Genomic DNA, 21,297 nt, shown 5'->3' on the forward strand with positions numbered 1-21,297 from the left:
TGTGCGTGTCTGGTGTGTGTGCATGTGTGTGTTTGCGTGTATATCTGAGTCCTGTCCTTTGTGTGAGTTCTGTATGTCTGTGTCTGCCTGTTTGTGTGTTTGTGTGCATCTGTATCTGAATCCAGTATAACTATGTTCATGTGTGTGTCTGTTTCTGTGTGTGTGTGTGTGTGTGTGTGTGTGTGTGTGTGTGTGTGTGTGTGTGTGTGTGTGTGCGCGTGTGCGTGCGTGTGTGTGTGTGTGTGTGTGTGTCCATCTGAGTCCAGTGTGTGTGCTTTGCTGTGTGTAAGTGACCTGTGCGTCCCCCCCCACCTGTGTCCATTCCCTAGGCCCCGGTAGGCCTTCTCCTGGTCCTGCGTTCGGCCCAGGCTCTGGGCCACTGCCAGGTAGCGCTCGTAGTACTTGACCGCCTCCTCGTAGTCACCCAGCACCTCGTAGCAGTCGCCCAGGTTCCCGAAGGCGCGGCCGCGGTCCAGCATGACCTCGGCGCCGCCGCTCAGCTGCTGCAGCGTGGCCAGCTGCTGCTCTAGGTAGCCAATGGCCTCCTCCATGGCGCCCACGTTCATCTTGGTGATGCCCATGTTGCCGTGGAGCCCCGCGCCGGGCGCCGGGTCGCCAGAGCCGCTGGCTGAGCCCAGCTGCTGCTCAGAGCTGGTGCTGGCGGGCGGGCGCATCGACCCAGCGCCATGTAGACGGCCGCCAGGCGCCCGTGGGCCTTGCACTCGGCCGGGGCGTCGCCCAGGGCCTGGCACACCTCCAGCTCCTTGGCGTGGTAGCCCAGCGCCTCCTCGTACTTCTGCGCCAGCCGGTAGGCAGAGCCCAGGGCGGCGTAGGCCGACGCCTCCATACGCCGCTCCTTCACCTGAGAGAGGGAGGGAGAGAGAGAAGAGAAAGATACACAAATATCAGTCACACGTTACTTGAATGGTCTCCTAAGGAGTATCTACTGATTACAAACAAGGTATTACTATAATCTACAGATTATAAACAAGCTGTTACTATACTCAGCAGATTATAAACAAGATATTGCCCTAATCTACAGATTATAAAACAAGTTATTGCTATATACTACAGATTATAAACAAGGTTCTGTTGACACTCTGGTTAGGTTGGCTTTGGTTAAGGGGATGTTCAGTAATTGTTCAGTAACAACAGTTTTAAAAACAAACCATCTGTAATATCTGAAGGAGGATATTATCTGATAACTATAAAATATTGATTACCGATGAGATAACTAATGGCTCTCTAAAGCTTTTAATTTTAAAGAGCAGCATTAACCTGTTTTTCGAAATGTCTGAATGTTGGGATGGCTGCTGACAATAAAAAAGTGCTTTCACTTACTCTATGTGGAGACTGATCATTTCAAGGACAGACAACAGACCCATTAACGCGCTTGTCCTCACGTTTAAACAGGGCAAAAAGGGCTCTCATTATTCCTTTATAATGCCTCCCACGGCCCCTTGGTACGTACCTGGAGGGCGAGTGACAGCTGTTGCTCGTAAAACTGCACGGCGGCCGCCATGTCTTTCTTACAGATGGCGATGTCTCCGAGGTTACCCAGGGCGCGGAAGCGCGCCTGCGCGTTGTCCAGCGACTGGGCCAGTGAGAGCAGGTACTTCTGGCATTCCTCGGCCTTGGCGAAGTCGCCGAGCGCCTTGAATGCCAGGCCCAGGTTGCAGTAGGCCTTGGCCTGGCTCAGCTTGTCGTGGAGGTCCTTGGCCAGCGCCAGGTCTTGTTCGTAGTACTTGACCGCGTCGCGGAAGCTCCCCAGGCAGTAGTGGGCGTAGCCCAGGTTGTGGCACACCTTGCCCTCGCTCTCCATGTCCTGGAGGTCGGGCGAGAGGCGCAGGTACTGCTCGTAGTAGGGCACGGCCTGGGCGAACTCGCCGCGCGAGCAGTGGAAGTTGCCCAGGTTGCCCAGCGCCCGCGCCTCGCTCTGGACGTCGCGGAGCTCGCGGGCGATGTTGAGGTGGTTCTGGTAGTGCTGCAGTGCCCGGTCGTGGGCGCCCAGCGCCTGGTAGGCCACGGCCAGGTTGCCGTGCGTAGAGGCCTGCGAGGCCCGGTCGTTCACCTCCATGGAGATCTGGAGCTCCTGACGGTGGTAGCGCACGGCCTGGTCGAACGAGCCCAGGGCGTTGTAGGCGTTGCCCATGTTGCCGTAGGAGCGGCCCTGGGCGGCGTAGTCGCTGAGCTCCTGTGCGATGGACAGGTGGGTCTTGTGGAGCTTCAGCGCCGTCTCGTACTCCCCCTTCATCTGGTGGATGATACCTGCAGCCAAAGCCCATCGGCACAGCAGAGCAGAGGAGAGGAGAGTGGAGGAGAGCAGAGCAGAGCAGAGGAGAGGAGAGGAGAGAAGAGGAGAGGAGAGGAGAGGAGAGAAGAGGAGAGCAGAGGAGAGGAGAGGGGAGGAGAGGAGAGGAGAGGAGAGAGAGAAGAGGAGAGAGGAGAGGAGAGGAGAGCACCATTAACAGCTTGGCTACATGTCAGGACAATCACAAACAAGCGCAAAGTTTTGGATCTCCTACTTCTCACCGATTTATCAGACAAAACAGACTGGTGATTTGCATTTAAAACACACTCAAAGCCTTGTGTAAAACCTCGATGACATGATTTGATTTGGAGTTTTTAATTCGTTTTTTTTCCATCTCCAGCTGGCATTGAAAAAGAACACAGAGGCCCAACCCAAAGGATGGCACATAAAAAGCATTAATTAAAAATCATTCTGACTCTCTCTCTCTCAAGAGTGCATTTCGACATGTATGCCATTAAACACATCACACAGATTAATTTTAATAACCGCAGAACATGACGGCACAATCACCTTATGTAAAACAAACACACACGCACACGCAAAAACACTCGAAAAGAAGATTAATTGGCAGATTAAACACCATAACATAATAATCGCGTGCTAACATCATAAGACCAATCCCTGCACAGAGCACACAAAACAGCTGTTGCCATCAGAAGCAGAGCAAACAGCCCTAAAAACACAAATGAGAAAGAAAGGTCTACATTATTTAACAGCTTGGGAACCAAATGTTATTGCCGACCATAAAAATGCATCAGCGTTGTCGTTGTCTCCCTTCCATACCCAACCCAATCCCCCCACCCCACCCCTCCCGAAAAATGATCTATCTGCACTAGGCTCCCCAGAGAGGCTAACCCCAGCCACGAGTCCCCTGCTCCCACTCTGTTGTCGCTTGGCTCTCCATAAAATAATAATTACAGCCATAATATCAAAGCAAGCTGCATGGTCCCAGGGAGGGACGGAGGGGGGAAGAGAGACTCACAGAGAAGGAGAGGAATGAGAGATGGAAATGAAAAAGAGAGAGAGAGAGAGAGAAGCTAAAGAGGGAGATGGGAATTGAGTAAGAGAGAGGAAGAGAACGAGAGAGACTGAATGAGAGAGATGGTGATGGAAAGAGAAGACAGACAGAGAGAGAGAGAGAGAGAGAGAGAGAGAGAGATGGAAAAAGAGAAAGAGAGAAAAGGATGCCTGGAGCACCGCGGATAGAGGGAAGAGGGGAGGGCTGGCTGAGCCGACACTGGCCAGTTTAGCCGAGAACAAGAGTGAGACGGGTTTGGAGCGGCGGCTTTCAGCGAACACAGATGATCCATTTAGTGCCTCATCTCCCAGGTGAGGCTCCAGGCGGGAGCTCACAGGCCCTCAGGGAGGAGGCATGAGAGGGGAGGGTTGGAGGAGCCGAGGAGGAGAGGAGAGGAGAGGAGGAGAGGAGCGATTGGGGCTTACTGAGGGGCCCTGGGTTGGGACTCAGCGGGGAGGCCAATGGGAGAGGGGATGCGCCCGCCACCACTGTGGCAAACGGCATGTTTACTGATCTCATCCGAGCGCAGCGAAGGACGCACATCGCAGGGGCTGAGGAAGATGAAAGCGGCAGGGAGGAGTGCGTGAAACAAACACGACTTCAAACGGCAAAAAAAAAGAAGCACACACGCGAGGCGCGCACGCAAAACCTCAAACACACACAAGCACAAAGCACTTGTCTTTCTTCTTCTTCTTCTTCTTCTTCTTCTCGAACCCAGTCATGTTGTGTGGGATCTCACACTGGGGACTTGGGGAGCTGCCCCGATCTTTTTGAAGTCCCCCTGTTTATAGAAGGAGGGCAGCCTAAGTGACTGGCAAGCACAGAAGCTGTGCCGCCACGACCACCACCACCACCCTATGGTCGTGCCATATGTCTCTCCAACTGCTGAAAGGTGGCAGGTGGGCTGCAAGAAGGTGACCCAGCAGTCCCCTTCTGGTGCATGTCAATCGCCAGCGGCCTGCGGTCGATTAGTCATGCTTCTGCAGGGGGTGGTCTGGAGTTGGGTCGACAGGCTGGGAGAACTCTCCGCCATCCCCACGGCAACCGCGTGCCACTGACTCCGTTAGCGTTAGCGCTAGCTAAAAACAGCACAGACAACAAGCACGCAGACAGCAAGCGCACCGTCGCTCGGCGGTTAAGAGTTCGCGTTAACAGCCGGACGGAGCAGCTGTCTCCCTAAGAAGGGGACGTCACCCCAGCAGGTGGAAGGGGGATAAAGTTGCACCTCCGACGGCTCGTCGTGCAGGGAGAGCATGATGCTTAGAGAACACACACACACACACACACACACACACACACACACACACACACACACACACACACACACACAGCCGCTCTGGGACCTGGCGTATCAATGACGTGATAACTACCAGGGACGTGTTCTGGCATTTCCGCACTGATGAGGTGTTTGATTGCGCTACGCTGAGAGGAGGTGGGGAAGGGGGAGCAGACGGAGGCTTTAGGAGACATAAGGAGCGCCGATATACACTTCTCTCCTGGGCTGAGTGCACTCGAGCTGCGGCTAAGCCGCTGAATTTCCCTCTGGGGCGGCGCTGTGATTGATGTCGGGGGTTAAAATCTCAACATACAACCTGCATGCAAGGAGCTAGGTAGAGGTTTACTGGCAGTTTAAAAAGGGATTTCGCTCAGGTTGGGTAACTTAAGCCATCGCTGGAACTTAATCAGGCGCAAGAAGGTGGCTTAGACTCAGCTATTTAGCAACTTTCAATTATGTGATGTAGTTTGGGATAACATTTCAGACACTGTGATCACTAATGCGTTTTTTTTTTCTGCAAAGCTAATGACAACTCCAAGTCTTTTACACATCACTGACTAAGATAATCGACCTGGAAAAGAGCCTCTTTCGACATCTTTGTGTCAAATGGGAATGCCTCATTTAGCATCAGTCCTTGTCTGAAGATGAGCAAACCCCTAATTTGGTGTGATGCTCTAATGTTGTTATGCAGTTAGTCATTATTGTCTAAGTTAAATAACTTTTCTCTACACTATGTAATCACACCCTGTGTAATGACACATGAATGAGTCATCTGTATTTGGCACACCTAGTATTCGAAGACGAAGACATTGACATTCAAACTGAACTGATCCATTGTGTTCCTACCGCTCGATGGTGTTCTATGCCCCTAACGTCGTCTTCCAGGCAGCGCTGCCACCGCTGACTTAAAGGCACCTAACCCTAAACCTAACCCCAACCCTAACCCTAACCCTAACCTTAACCCATGCCTAACCCTTGTGCCTTCCAGGCAGTGCTGCCTTGAAGACAACGTTGGGGGCATAAAACACCAAGAAACGTTCCTACCACATCACATACTTGCACTGTGTGTAAAGGTAGCACTTATTGTAGCTCTAAAGTTTCCTATTACATTGGAGCGTGAATGCTGCTGCTTATTTGTAAGTCGCTTTGTATAAAAGCATCAGCTAAATGAATAAAAAATAAAGAGGCAGTGCATTCTGCAATGGAGACTCTGACCTATATTTGTCCCAAGGCCTGCTTGCTGCTGTGCGTTGGAGGACAAGGAGCAGGGGATGGGGGCGATACACAGAGAGAAGAGAAGAGGAGAGGAGAGGAGAGGAGAGGAGAGGCTCACAGAGAGCATTAGGGGATTACCCATCTCCCTATCGACCGTGGCAGGGATGAGAGGGCTCCCCTTGGGACCAGCAGACCAGGCTGAGAGGACACGCGAGCACCAGGGCCCTCCAAAACCACTGCCCTACTGCGATTAGATAAGCATCCCACTGCAAAAGCTTGTTTTCAGCGTGGGGCTGTTTGGTGTGTGTGTGTGTGTGTGTGTGTGTGTCACTGCGCTGTAAAGGATACAGTAGCTTTGGAGTCACTCAAAGCAGTGCAACAGAATGGACCTTTGATCCAAGAGAGCTGCACCAAGGACATGATAGCTGATCTGGAGACTTTGCCATGAAGTGTCAAGCCATAAGATATATGATTTTGAACATAACAACCCCTCTGCATTGTATGTCCTGGAGACGACACTGAAGAAGTCACAGTTCAGACCGAGCTGCTTCAACTGTAAAGTGTGGCCGTGAGGAGGTGGCGGCGGTGACACCCCACAGTGTTCCGGAAGTTTCTAATCCTCCCATCAGCCAGACTGGGGAACATTCATATCCTGTGTGTATTCGGTGACACTTCCAGGCATTAACGCCTGTTTCCGTCTGTGTGCACCACAGAGTCTCGCTTACCGAGCGCCAGGCGGGAGAGGAATCAAGACAAAAACGCCACGGCAGAGCAGGCGAAGAGAGCGAGGCTCAGCGAGAGACAAAACGCTCTGTCCCGCAGTAATATCCCTCTGTAATAGGTTTTCCATCAAATTTTGCCTCCCAAGATTCCACTCTTTCATTACCGCGCACCCCCACCCGACCACCACTTTCCGACATTTACAGCCGCCAGATAAGACACTGTGCGCCGTTGTCACTTTGCATTACCCAGTGTCCCTGGGTGTGACAGAGGAAGAGGCGGCAGCCATGATGGGGGTGGTGGTGGTGATGGGTAGAGAGGGAGGGGACTGGCGGCCAAAAAGTTGCGATTCGGGCCAATCAGCACATCTCGCTCGTCTTTGGCCGCTGGCATGTGCCAAAATAAATAAATAAATAAATAAAAAATCGGGGGGTTAGCTAGCACCCCACCGCACCTCACCCCGCCCAACGCTAAGAGGATTTCACAGACAAAAGGGCTTGGGCGAGTGTGCCGGGGTGATACCAGTGCCTACCCAGGCACCCACCTCACTCTTCAGCCCCCTCTCTTCCTCCACCCTGCCTCAAATCCCCATCGCTTTATTAACGCCTCGGGCCCCTCGGTGAGGCTATCGCTGCCGGGCTGCATCCTCTGACGAAGTCGAGTTCGGCTTAACGGCTGCAGGGAGTTCGCCGGGTGGGTGACACACACACACGAGCAGGCGCGTGCGGGCCGGATCGGGAACGCTGACACATTTTTCCCCGACGCGATCTCGCCCAGTGTGAAGGACGGAGCAGAGAGACGCATTGTCTGCTGTCCTTGATCGTGGGCTGCCGGGGACACGCTTTTCCATGCCGGGATTAATTTCAGTGCCAACAGAAAGACTAAAGCAAATCTGCCGAGAAGTGAATTTTGGCATTTTCCATGCAATCGGGCACAGGCTCCAGTTTACTGACGATTTCTCCCTATTCTATTCCATCTCTGTAATAATCACCTAGAGCTATACTACCTGTGTATGTTCTGCATATCCTCGAATCCTTGAATCCATACACCTAGGCTCAGAAAAAAACAAGAATGGAATTCAATTCTATACTTTGAGCACACCTGGAGTCCCATCTGGTGAGGGAAATCCAAAGATCAATATTTCAGTAAGTCCAGTATTCGAAGGCGACACTACAGTATTTCTAGTACCTCTTAACTCTGAAAGAAGGACAAATAAATACATCTTATATAGTAGTTACTTGCTCTCTTGGTATACTGTAAATCTGCCTCTATACATGTGCAGAGCCTGGGCCTATGCCCATTAAATGTACAAGGCCTTTGAGTACACCACATGCCTCCAGACAGATGTGCTATACAGCATCTGCTAAACCAATCCAAACTCAGCATACCACTCACTATACTAAGGGGCAATATTTACAATTTATACCCCAGTGACTAGTGAGCCTGCTGTCTGCCATCTCCTCTGTCTCTTACATCTTGTCTATGTCCAAAAGATTGTTTCGGTAACGACGACAAACGTTCCCGGCGCATGTCGATCTGTAGTCCCGTCAGAGGCCCGCCGTGCCTCGCCCAGGCTGTCAGGCAGCGCTGGGCTGGACTGTTCCCTTCTGTGAGCGGAAGCGCTCTGGGGAGAGACGTCCAGGAAGTGAACGCGGTGCCGCTGTCCCGGGTGGATGCCAGTGGAAATGGAACACCCTCTTTCACCCCCTGCTCTCCCCCTGACCCCCACAGCTTCACGCTCCTCTGCTGGAGTGAGGACCATATCAAAGCCCTCAAACTACCCTCTCCACACACACACACACACACACACACACACACACACACACACACGCCACACTACCCCCGCCCTGGGCTCAGGCTCTTATAATACAAAGCTAATGTGACACATTTTCACAGAGCCACGTCCATAAATAGCAGCGCAAGGCGAGGGAGGAATGTCAGATTGGCTGCGTTTGAAAGGAGAAGCCCTGAGCTGCCATTCCAGAGCTGTGGGGCTGCTGTGGGCTTCGTTGTGGAACTGCTTTCAAAAAGTCCACCCTCGGCGGTTGGCGGCCTCTAAACACTGGCTCTGTGCATGTGTGTGTGTTTGTGTGTGTGTGTGTGTCAGGGAGGGCAGGAGCTGGACCCGGTGTTTTGGAAACAACTTCCTTCTGCAAGGGAGCGTGAAGTGCACAAAAAGAGTGCACAAGATCTCCTAGTCTCCAAGTCCCTTCCCCAAGTAAAAACAGAATACATACAGCTTGGGTTACATATTAATTCACACTATGATTTGATTTAAAATATATGAACTGTGAAAGTGGCATCTATGCACATACATATGCATTATGGAAAATTCACACATTTCCTTACACAGAAATGTCATACCCAAATTAGTGTAGTTGTGTTAGTATACTACATCAGGAACCAGAAGGGCTACTCTAACACCAACATCGGCTTTCTTTGTCTCTCTCTTTCTTCTCCTCTTACACACACACACACACACACACACACACACACACACACACACACACACACACACACACACACACACACACACACGCACACACACACACACACACACACACACACACGCACACACACACACACACACACGCACACACACAATAACACACACACACACACACAAACAAACACACACACACACACACACACACACACACACACACACACACACAGAAAAGAAAAAAGAAAAAGAAAAAACACAGACACCTCCCGCAGTCTGCCAGACAGGCCGAGTCCGACAGGAAGAGCAGGAGATAAAAAGGAGCGAGCGAGTGAGCAAGAGCGAGAGGGAGGGAGGGATGGATGGAAGGATGAGCGAGTAGGACGAATAAAAAAGCAGGGAGGTCTGCCAACACAAGCAGACTCACACGAGCTGCCCACGGCCCTCGGTCCAGCCGGCTTCCTCTTCAGCGTCTGCTCACTGATAACCATCCTCCAGACTCTTGCACTGACCGGGCGGCCCCGTGTCAAAGGCAGCATAATGACATTCTGCTCCAGCGCTAGTGCGACATTATATCTCTCACATCAGCAAAGACCATACCTTTTCCAGCATTTTAATTAAATGGGAAAGCATATGGCGTGTAGCTAAAAGGTATAGTATATCATTCACTTTGACCATTAGACATTTTAGTGAGTAGCTAAATATTAGTGTCGAAGTACTGCGTAGTGTAAGTATGTGACCTTCAGTCAAAGATAATGACTTACTTAACCCGTATGAGTTTGGAGCAGCATCTGAAATGCGATGACAAATGGTGAGCGGTAACATATCGCTCATTGTGATCCTCAAACAGGTAGCTCGCCCGCCAGCTGGATGCACATCAAGTCATTTTATCAGTGTGTGGCGGAGCAGCCAAAAAAAAAAAAAAAAAAGCGCAATGAGAAACGGCTGGTCTTCCAGTCCTGTGTGTCGCTCCGTGTGAAGAGCTCTGGAGACGAGACGAGACGAGACTAGCTGCTATCTCTTGGAGGAGTCCACCAGCCAGCGTTTACTAGCCATTTTACAGGAGTTAACCTGCTCTCTGAGAGAGATAGAGTGGGGAGCGAGAGAGAGGGGGAGAGAGTGCCAATATTAATGCTGGCTGAGGTACAGCACCTGAGAGTGTTCTTGCCTGAAGGGCTTTCTTGCCAGCTAATAGACAGTGTTGGAGGGAACTGATGGCGCCCAACAGAGATAGTATGCGAGTTTAATGTATGTGCTCTAACCTATATGCACATTGACTTGCCCCACTCCATTTAGATATAGATTTTTTTTTGTCTATTATCTATCTCATTTGTGCTGCTGTTATCAATGAGCCATTTGGAAAGAGCTTTGTAAATGCTTCATTCCCACTGGCACTCTCTGTTCAATGTGGCAAAGCAGGCTTACTGGATCAGACCATTGATTTGGAGAGAATGGAACCGAGTGTGTGTATTTTATTGAAATGTTACCAATCGTTACAGCTGTTCTTGCTCGCTCTATTGTGTGGGCTGTGATGTTGTGCTACAATGGGTTAAAAGGCAACAATCACACATACATGGCCTCTGATAACTGTCAAGTAGTCACTTCAAGTCACTTGCAAGATGAATGAATCAGAAAATCAGTGGATGGTCTCGTGCACACACACCCACACGTGTGCACAGATGTACACACATACGCACAAACACACGCAGCAGGCACATGAGTTGCAAAAGACATCATGCAAAGCTCTGGGAATCCAGTTGTGCTTGGCAGCGTCCTGCATCCCGAGGCTCCGTTCAAAAGGGGCCTCCTTTGAGGTGCAGCTTTGAGAGACTCCATGCACAATAGCCCATCTTTAGAACAGCAGCACCGCGAGCGAACCGACAACAGCAGCAGAGAGAGAGAGACAGAGAGAGAGAGAGGGGAGAGAGAGAGAGAAAGAGAGGGGGGGAGAAGTGGCCTCCTATTTGTGCTCACGGCGGCAGAAAGCGCAAACTTACTCCGCCATGCCCTGGACGCAGAGACGGGGCAGGGGACGCGACGCCTTAATGAAAAATGAAGCGTTCATACGAGACCCCTGGTCAGGGTGGGAAATGCTAAGCAGACTTGCTGCGCACGCCCATAAATCAGAGTCCATGCAGGCCGAAGCTAGAAGGGCTCCAATAGAAGGGCCAGCTCCATTAGTCATTATTCACATCGGCTCCCCCTTACGTTACGCAGCCTGGCTGGACACTGCGTCGGGCAGCTCTTGAAGGTCATTCAAAGTACTCAGCCAAGTGCAGTGTGCTCCCCGGTCCCCACATTCAGCATTATTTTCCACAAAGGCTACAAAATGCTTGGCGGCACTGAGCCAATCGGTCAAGGTTTTCATTCTCTCTCTCTCTCTCTCTTTCTCTCTCTCTCTCTCCTCAATTTGAATGAGTGACAAATTGATGCAATTTAGTACTTTAGCGTGCAAATATGTCTGGGCTCCTAGATTTGAACCATGTATAATTACATATGTGAGGCAGAGCAGACACGCTGTCAGCAGCAGCGAATATAACCTAGCATGCGGCTAGCACGTGATGAGGATGCTAGTGCTGTGCTAGCGGCATGGCATAGGCACTAGCCTATCGCACGTTAGCGTCACACATTTTTCACTGTGACACTTTTGCCATCGCAGGCTGCCCGTGAAAAATGGCCGTGAGAAATACACACAATGTATATAGAGTCTCACGGCTACAACATGGGATGTTAATAGTAAATGTATGAGTGGCCCTCGCCTCCAAAAAAACATATCCACTAACACAGGAAACAGCTGTCTGGCAAGCTGCCTCTGAACTCTCTCTCTTTTTTTTTTCTCTCCAGTGCAACAGAATCTGATGTGTACCCTTTCATCCTCTGTTCTCTCTCTCTCTTTCCCTTTCTCTTTTTATCTGAGACACACTCTCATTCACTGTGTGCAACAGCAGCAGACTCTTCATCTCTCACTCTCTCATTCTCATCTCATTCTTTTTCAAACACAAGAAAAAGCAAAAGCTCTCATTTCTCTATCCTCTTATTCCCCCCCTCTCTCCCTCTCTCACTCACTCTCTTCTCTCTCTCCGCCACCCTCCCTCTTTTCCCCCAGCTCCGCTTCAGTGTGCCTTCTGTGTCATTAGCTCGGTCCCTGCAGCATAAACTGGCCTAATGACCATGGAAAATAAGCCTGGGATGTTACTCCAAGCAGATAAAACGTGCATTTTCTCCCCTTTTACTCTCCTGTTTCCACTCTCTCTCTCTCTCTTTCCATCTCTCTTTCTCTCTCTCTCTCTCTCCTCCTCCATGCCCGTCGTTCCCTCATCATCTCCTCTCTGTCTTTCTTCTCCTCTCCAGTGGAGAAGGTTTCAGACTGTTTTGACACCCCCAAGGGCTGGTTGAATGCCTCCGCAAATTTGAGGTCACACACTCTCAGAAAACTGCCCCCCCTCCCAAACACGTGCGCACGTGCGTGCACACACACACACACACACACACACACACACACACACACACACAGGCATTGGACACACACATTTGTGGCAGACTGTGCGGCGTTGCCTTGCTGTGGTGTGCTGTGCCACTGGCCTGTGTAATCCAGCCCCCTGCCCTCTCCACAACGCTGCCATTCTCCATGACACTGCTGCACTCCTGCCGGCTCCCACAAAAAGGTTTTTCTTCCAAACGGAGGTGAAGCAGAGGGTGTGTGTATGGACAAGTTTGGGTGTGTACACTGTATGTGTGTGTGGGAGAGTAGTGTGTGTGTGTGTGTATGTGTGTGTCTTTGTGTGCATGTGAGTGTGAATGTGTGTGTGTTTCTACCAGTTTCTACCAGGACGCAAAATTGACCTGCAGCGATTGCAAGCCTACATAGATTATCACTGCCTATGATCTACATTAAAATGGAGGAGGGCTCTGTGTTTACCTTTAAGGATGGTGTTTTTGTTGCGTTTTTGCTTTGTTTTGTTACTGGTACTGCTGTTGTTGTGTGTCAATTGTCTGCAGAGATGCCTTTTCTTGGCCATGTGACTGGGTAAGTGTTACCTCCAGCCATGTTCGCTGGCTACTTCGGCTGCTTTCTTTTCTTAAAATAACAAAACAATAGAGGAAGAGGGGGAGCACGGAGAGAGGAGAAGATTGCAGAATGCTTGAGTAAATGCATGTGTGCTAATGTATGTGTGTGCCAGAGAGGGAAAGAATGAGAGAAAGAAGGGAAGAAAGAAAGAAAGAAAGAAAGAAAGAAAGAAAGAAAGGGGGGAGGGAGGGAGGCAGAGGAACCAAGAAACCCAGAAACAAAAAAAGGCACAACAGAGCTTCCTACTGTAACAAACTTATTAAAGCCCTCTTTGAAGTGAACAGGGGGTAGTGATGATAGTGCTGGCAGAGGAGAAGAAAAGTACAATTTGAATTGGCTTTCATGAATCGCGGAGAAATGCTATACGGTAAACAGAGTGCCTCAGCTTCAGCCTGAACAGAGATATTAAATATTGCTGACTAGGGATGTCCGCTCGAACACTAATGAATAATAAATAGGTGCTCAGAATGCAATATTTTAATATCCTTTATGGGTCAGTCTTTTTTTCCAGCGGCACCTCCGGGCAGTGAAGTGGTGCTGTATTAGAGGTGTATTATGGCCAGGGAGAGGCAGCGCCGCATGGCACCGGGGCTGGAGGTGGGCTGTCAATCCAGACGGCGTAGCGGGGATGAAGCGAAAAGAGCAACCTCTCGCGACAGCGCATCATTAAAGCAGCGCTCCGAGCACATCCAGTCAAAAACAAAAAGGCCTCCTAAAGAGAGAAGACAAAAGCTCAGCATCTCACTCTTGCCCTGGCATTTTCCACAGGTTCTGTTTTTTTTTTTCTTGTTTTTTTTTTTTTCTCTCTCCATTTGCTCTCAAACATCTTGTTTCAGATTCTGCCTTTAATTTTGTATAGCACACACACAGACACACATGAACACACACATACACAAACTCCCACCCTGTTCATCAAAACCACATCTGAAAGGCCCTACAAGGCAGCGGAGGCAACAACAACAGGGCCTTAATTAACCAAGGGGGCCGAGTCAAGCCTCCTCTCCTCTCCCTACCAGCGTCATTATTCAGCTCTATGCAGATCAGCTATTAAAGGTAATTAAGCCATTCATCAAGTCACTTTCAATTACCAGGAGTCTGACAGCCCCAGATTACAATCACTAGGGGTGGGACGGATCGGGAGAAGGAGTCAGAGGGAGAGAGAGAGAGAAATGAGGAGGGAAAGAGAGTGTGTGTGAGAGAGAAAGGAAGAGAGAGAGAGAGTGTGTGTAAGAAGGAGAAACCGAAACAGGATCATTATACACCAGGTGAAATAGGCGGAGACAAGCACAAGGTCACTGCCAAATCTGCCGCCACCCACACTTCCCCACCCCATGATGCCTTGCTGCACGCCTCGGGGCGAAAAGGGCGATGTCCAGCGTGCAAGGGCTAATGAGGCTCCATTCATTATCCTCCAGCCCCTCTGTAAAGGCGCAGGCTGTTAGCACACGCTAATATGTCTTAGCCTGTATGCCTCAGCGCAACCGCCACAGATAATGAAAAGTCGTGAGCGTGTGTGTGTGGACAACACAAGTCCTACACTGGAGTCGAGCTCGCTCCCTACGAGGCAGGAATGCTAGCAATGAGGCTGAAACCCACAGGTGCTAGCTTCTAGCTCTAGAAATGATGGAAAGCATTAGCAATGATGTAGTGACAAAAGCCTATGAAATGTTTATGAAATCCAGTGACTTGTAGCCATTGTAGCCATTACACAAAAAACAAATAACAGTTGGCCACTCAAAACCTTACATGGCTAAGTTAAACTAATCTCAACTTATCAGGCGTTTGGAGACGGGCGAATCGCCTGTTGTCTGAGTGCAGCTTTAAGGCATTGGGGAGTGACGCATACTCACCGCACAGCCTCGTACTCTGCTGCCAACCGTTACACGGGAGTGTCCGCCACCCAGACTCCAGAGACCCAGACACATCGGCTGTCATCTCTAGTTTACGGTCACCAGCCGTCATATTCCCCCGCACCTTACATATTTATGAGTGAGTCCGGCGCCAAGAGAGGCTGGTAGGTATTAAAAAAAGGCCGCAGGGGTGAGGTGTAATTGATGCTTTGACAGGGACCCCTCGGCCGTGCTTGCTCTCATCAGCGCATTAGGATCAGAGTGCGATTCATCTTTAAAAGGCCATTACGGCTCCCCAGCCTCCATTAGGGTTCTAGCTGAGACAGATGCTAATGGCTGTTTCTCACCCCGGTAATAAGAAATAGATTTCATTTGTGCAAGCACGATGGCATCAGATAAAGGTAAACGCAATGAAGGAACCGAGGCATGTGTTTTTTGCAGCTTCTCCCTGTGTCGCTTTGATGCTCGGCACAATTGCATTTCAGCTACTCAAGGAGGACTGAGCTGAAATAATGTCTCGAAGGCCAATGTTGTGCACCAGCACTAAGAGACTGTTGCTATTTTCTTGAGAGAGAGGACTTAATGCCTTGCTTCACCAAAAAAAAAAGTGATACATTCCATTTGATGTGACATTTAATCACGCCTGATTGTTCTGTATTGATACAAAAGTGCAAACAGATTTATTAGACACATAGTCTTTATGTGGCTAATGTCATTTTGAGGAATGAGGAGAATGGATTTTTCTAGAAATAATGCATTTTGTTACAATGGAGAAACACAAAAAACACCAAAAACAGGATCAGCAGTCGATTCCCCCTTTTCACTGGTGAAAACATACCATTGAATTTAACTGAATTTATGTGTCAACGAGACACGTGGTCTGAGTAACAATGGAAGGACCTTCCTGTTTATGAGAATAATAACAGAACATTTTGTTACCGGTAGAAGCTGCATGCTTGTGTGGTCTGCATGTGTGTGTCTACTGTTCAGTGCATGCATTTGCAAAAGTGCACTTGAGTGAGTGCATTATGTTTAGCTGTATGTATGCAATGAATGAATACATAGCAATAGATGGTGGTATGCATGTGAGTGGGTTTATGTGTTTGTGTGTACTGTATGTGTGTGTCTGCGTGTGTGTGTGTGTGTGTGTGTGTGTCTGCGTGTGCGTGTGCGTGTGTGTGTGTGTGTGTGTGTGTGTCTGCGTGTGTGTGTGTCTGCGTGTGTTTGTACGAAACGATCAGTGGGGTAATACTGGCTTAATGAGGTTGCAAGTGCCATCCTAGCGTTCCTGCCAGCCGGCTGTGGATCCATAGGGCCGACCCTGTTTCGTGTGCAGCCTCTTGCGCTAGGAGGCCTAGCTAAGTTATGGTAATGGCACCTCGGTTCAGAGGGGGACTATGGCAATCTCTTTGCAGAGGCACAGGGGTGAGAGAAGCCGGCAGAGAGAGAGAGAGAGAGAGAGTGTGTGATGCATTATTTATACTGGTGATATACAAGCCTAGGTGAGTTATTAGGATCCCTGGGCAACAGGAGCAAGAGAGAGCCGAGCTGAGAATAATATGGACATACACACAGGGGCCCGAGTTGTATGGAGCTCCACGGGCCCATGAATTATTAATACCGAATCAGTTCAAGAGCGGCACGGGAGGAACCTGGGGCAGATAAACGACAGCGGGGATGGAACCTCCAGCTTCTGCCCGTCTAATTTCTGAGGTGGGCTTTTCTTGAAGGGGTAATCTCTCTCCAAGAGCCTGCCGCCGACTCCTCCGACTCTGAAGGATGCCTGAGACGGAAGTGCGGCTCGTGTGGCGGGGGAGGCCTAAAGCTTAGCGGCTTTCTGATAGCCGCGGACGTCTTTTGTCGTGTCAACATGCCATTTGGACTGAGCAGCACACCGGCGCCAGGTGAATGCTAATTCGTCTGCGGCCCAGAGGAGTGTGTGTTGTCCTTCCCCTCTTTTTTCCTGTGGCTTTCCCCGTTTCCCAGCGGGGCCCTGGATCAGTGGATGGATGTGAACACCGGCTACCTTCCAATGACCTTCCAAATTCCCCTGACGCTCTGGCAAACACACTCAAAACATTTACATCTGGGGACAAACAGCGCTCTCCAGGAGTGAGAGAGAGAAGAGAGAGAGAGAGAGAGAGAGAGGAGGAGGGGTGGTGCATCGTTAACAAGCAGATGTTTCCACCGTTGATGAGGAGGTGGATGAGGAGCAGAAGCCATATCTGTAATGTTTATCAGCCAGGAAGGAACTGCCGATGAGGGACTTGACGACCGAAGACTTTGCTCCGGAAGCTTCCAGAGACATGGCCAGAAACCCAGTTGCAGGTGTGCTCGTTACGACCACACTTTTCAAGCAGGGTTTCAGGCAGGTGCATGGAAACATGAATGTGAGGCTTTTTATAATGGACCAGATAACGTCCCTATGAGAGGGGAGCCGAATAGCTTCCACGAGAAATCTGTCGTTAACCTTGCCTCCTTCTAATTTAGTCTAATGATTGAAATTATGGTCCACAAAAAATAACACAGCCTCAGTGATCAGTAGAGCCAACACAGCTGTGAGTTATACAAGTTTCAATCCTTTTAAGTGCCTGCTATCTAGTTTCATTTTCTCATGTAGAATGGACAGAAATGGACACTGAATACTGACACAAAACGTAAATGTAAATGTAAATCAGGTTTCTAGGCCAATAACACTTGCGTATACAAGAAATTTGGTCTCTGCATTTATCCAATCCGTGAATTAGTGAACACACAGAGAGGTGAAGCACACACTAACCCGGAGCAGTGAGCTACCTTGCTACAGTGGCACTTGGGGAGCAGTGAGGGGTTAGGTTCCCAGCCGTTCCCACTGGTCGGGGATCAAACCTGCAACCTTTCGGTTCCAAACCCGAAGCCCTAACCAGCAGGCCGCGACAGCCCCAAAGAAAGCATGGCCCAAAGATTTGACTTGACAAATTGCAGTACAGAACTCAATGTGATTTTTTCCTTCATCTGTAACTTGGTCGCATACAGCTAAAACTCAAATAGTAGATCAAGGAGCTTAACACCATATGACAATCATATGATTAACTCCAGGGGAGTACACCCACTAACACAATGCATATCCTTCAAGTGCTGTAAGCTGCTTTGCTAATAACATCTAAACTACATAAGGGGGATTTTATATGTCACACAAAAGAGACCTATCACACTCATCTTGTCTTTCCTACCTTGACACAAGACTGTACGGTCCTGATGGAAATGTATACAATGATTTACTGAAATTGATTGACTGTTGCTGCAGTTCATTCACTGATTCATTGGCATTGACACATGCATTGAGTTATCTTCTGTGTTCAATTACCACCATCATTGTTGTGTGCCAAAATAAAGTATCCTAAACAGAGAAAGAATATCCGCACACTGCCTTCTATGCTCCCAGTTTAATGGCAGGTTACAACGTTTCGACCACTCAGGTCTTTGTCAGGTATAAAGATTTTCAAGGCAATGTGCGGATATATTTTCTCTTTTTTCAACGTTCTTGCTAGTATCCAGCACCTGTCGAATTTTTATAGATATGCGCACATTTCTACACTACAAAACAAAGTATCCGATCTCATGCCATTTCCACTCCAGGCCTTACCGAGGTTTGAGGAGGCTCGGCCCTCTGCGGCGCGGTCCTTCAGCTCCTCGGCGATGACCAGCTGCTGCTGGTGGTACTGCTTAGCCCTCTCCAGGTCCTGCATGCAGCGGGCGGCGTGGCCCAGGCCGGCGTACGCCCGCATCTCGATGGCCTTCTCCTCCAGCTCCTTGGCCAGCTCCAGCACGTGCGTGTGGTAGGACATGGCCTTGTCGAAGTTGCGGTGGTAGTGGTAGGCGCTGCCCAGGTTGCTGTAGGCGCGCGACTCCTCGCGCTTGTTCTCCAGCGTCTTGGCGATGCCCAGGTGCTGCTCGTGGCACTGCACGGCGTTCTCGAAGTCGCCCATGGCGATGTAGACCGGCGCCCATGTTGCCCAGCTCGCGGGCCTCGGACAGCTGGTCCTTTGATTGCTTGGCGAGCAGGACACACTGTTTGTGGCTGGCCAGAGCGTTGGGGTAGTCCCCTATGGATGTGTACACATGGCCCAGGCTGCACAGCGCGAGGGAGGCGGCCTGTGACCAAAGCAAAACAGAGACACACGCAGAGAGGGCAGTCAGGGTCATTTCATGTCAAATCAAAATCAACGCTTCCTTCTCAAGATCCCTATTTTCTATTTTCTCAGCAACACAAGAGGTTCCTTCTCTTCCAAATCATAAATTGAATTGAGACACTTTCCTTGCGCTTACATCCTACTTCAAAAAACGAAACAAACAAACAAAAGTGCAAAACAGAGCACACACACAAACACACACACACACACACAAACACACACACACACACACACCCACACCAACTCCAGCAATCTCTTTGGGGGCTAAAGCTGCCAAGGGACCCAATAACAAACAGCGAGACTTTGCCTTCTCTCTGGGAGACGGTGGGGGGTAAACTCCGATGCAGATTAGCCCAGTAGAGAGCTTGTTTCAAAGCCCACAGTTTGCCCACTGCAATCTGTCTTATGGCACACTCCAGAGTGAGGGGAACAAAGGCATCATTAATGAGGGGGTGAGAGAGGGAGGGATGGAGGGATAGAGAGAGGAAAGCAAGGAGAAGGGTTTCTTACAGAAACAGTGGGGAGGAGATTCAGTGTCACACTGCAAGACACAGAGACCTGCTGACTCACTGATTTGCACGATCTGTGAATATTGCTCACAGACAAAGGGTATCACGAGTTCATAAAAAAGAGAGTTTGTCTTCCATAGCGAATGTCGTACTAAGCGAAAAAAGGTACGTCGCAGTATCTCTGTTTACAATACTGAGGTCCGTGTAAAACAGGAAAACAGTAACATGACCAAAATTCGTCTTCAAGAATAAACACTGCACTGGCTGTAAAGCGCTATTACATTTATACACTACATAACATACCTCCTAGGGTTTGTGTTGATAAGAGCGCCCCATGAACTAGTTCCTCCAAACATATACAAGGAAGACCATTAAAGTTCATGAATGGGCCTCTGTGTAAGGCATGAATAAATATTAAGAATAATAATTTTGTCCTACAACCAAGGTTTAAATATGTTCTGGTAGTTTTTGTGGAATCTGTCACATGTGTATTTCTAGAGGATAACATGGCCTAATGAAAGACCACAGCACCAGTGGTAGGGGTACAAAATTGCTTCTAGGTCCATTAAGATTCTTCAAATAACCACAGTAATGTGAAAAGGGTGCTGTTATCACTGTCACTGAGGAAATTGTAAGAAAGGTGCAGGGCATGAAACATGAAAGAAACACTACCATAGAAGGCAGTGTGATATTCTTTTAATAAGCATCAATAAATGCAATGCAATAAATATAATACCAAAGATCCTTAATATCAACCGTCACTGATAATACCTTTCCATACAAAAGAAGGTTCCAGCAATCTTTGCCCATTTACTCAGGTATGATGGCAACACATCTAACCATTTCAAGCAAAATACAGTATGCTCTAAATACACTGTTTTTCATTGACCTTTTCACAGGAAATATCATTTTAACATAGATTAAACTAAAGTCTGTCATCTCTGACCTAATTCAGCTGAGAGATGATATCCACGGCCGCAAAACCTCGCTCGACATGGAGCTCATAGGCCGACCCTGGGTCCCAGGGTGACGCATGCTGCAGGCTTATTAAGTGTTTACATTGGCAGTAAACAGCTTAGGGTTTGGAGCAGCTGTCTTTGTGTGGACAGATGTTGTATTAATTGGCGCGAGCCAGCTAATATAACATCTCCATCAAGGGGGTGTCTACTCGTGGCTTGAGGGGGCGTATTTTAGAGAGCACGAGTTCACGGGAATCAGAAGCGGAAATCTGTCCGCTTCGGAAAAGTTGCGCCCTCGAAAGGGTTACTCGGAGTTGGTATGGGAGTAAAAAAATGCGAGATCTGGCTGCAGTCACACATAACTGATGAATTACCAGCTGTGGTCTGTTACAAATTATGAGCTGCTATTATTACCCTCTAATTCCATGTGTTTCAGGACGGTAAATCCATGGAGGTATTTCTAAATGCTTAACTCTGTCACTGCAACATGCTTACTTAAAAAACAGACTTTTCCGTGTAAAAGTATAAAGAATTGTATTCACTCTACGAAGAATGTTAGAAGCATACCGACATTAACTCCAACTATGCAAAATAAATCCCGAAACAACCAGTGTTTTACCAAAGGAGACCTTTTCCCCGAAAATGCAGACAGATTCTCGCTAACCCCTTGAGATTAAGGCCATTTTGAAGGCCTTGGAAATGCACTTAGATTAGTATTTATCACAAGAGTCTCTCCTCTCTATCTCTGCTCTGCA

The 21,297-nt window shown here is 49.1% G+C and overlaps 1 protein-coding gene across 1 annotated transcript in view; it reads right to left on the minus strand.

The window, feature by feature from the left end:
- The window catches only part of LOC125289533 (tetratricopeptide repeat protein 28-like), a 150,033-nt gene that overhangs the window by 31,368 nt on the left and 97,368 nt on the right, over nucleotides 1-21,297 (minus strand). The window contains 5 exon segments of the mRNA XM_048236433.1: nucleotides 313-662; nucleotides 665-862; nucleotides 1,472-2,268; nucleotides 18,528-18,882; nucleotides 18,884-19,036. Coding sequence (XP_048092390.1) covers nucleotides 313-662; nucleotides 665-862; nucleotides 1,472-2,268; nucleotides 18,528-18,882; nucleotides 18,884-19,036 — 1,853 coding nt within the window.

This window comes from Alosa alosa, chromosome 24, assembly GCF_017589495.1.
Source record: "Alosa alosa isolate M-15738 ecotype Scorff River chromosome 24, AALO_Geno_1.1, whole genome shotgun sequence".
NCBI lineage: Eukaryota > Metazoa > Chordata > Actinopteri > Clupeiformes > Clupeidae > Alosa > Alosa alosa.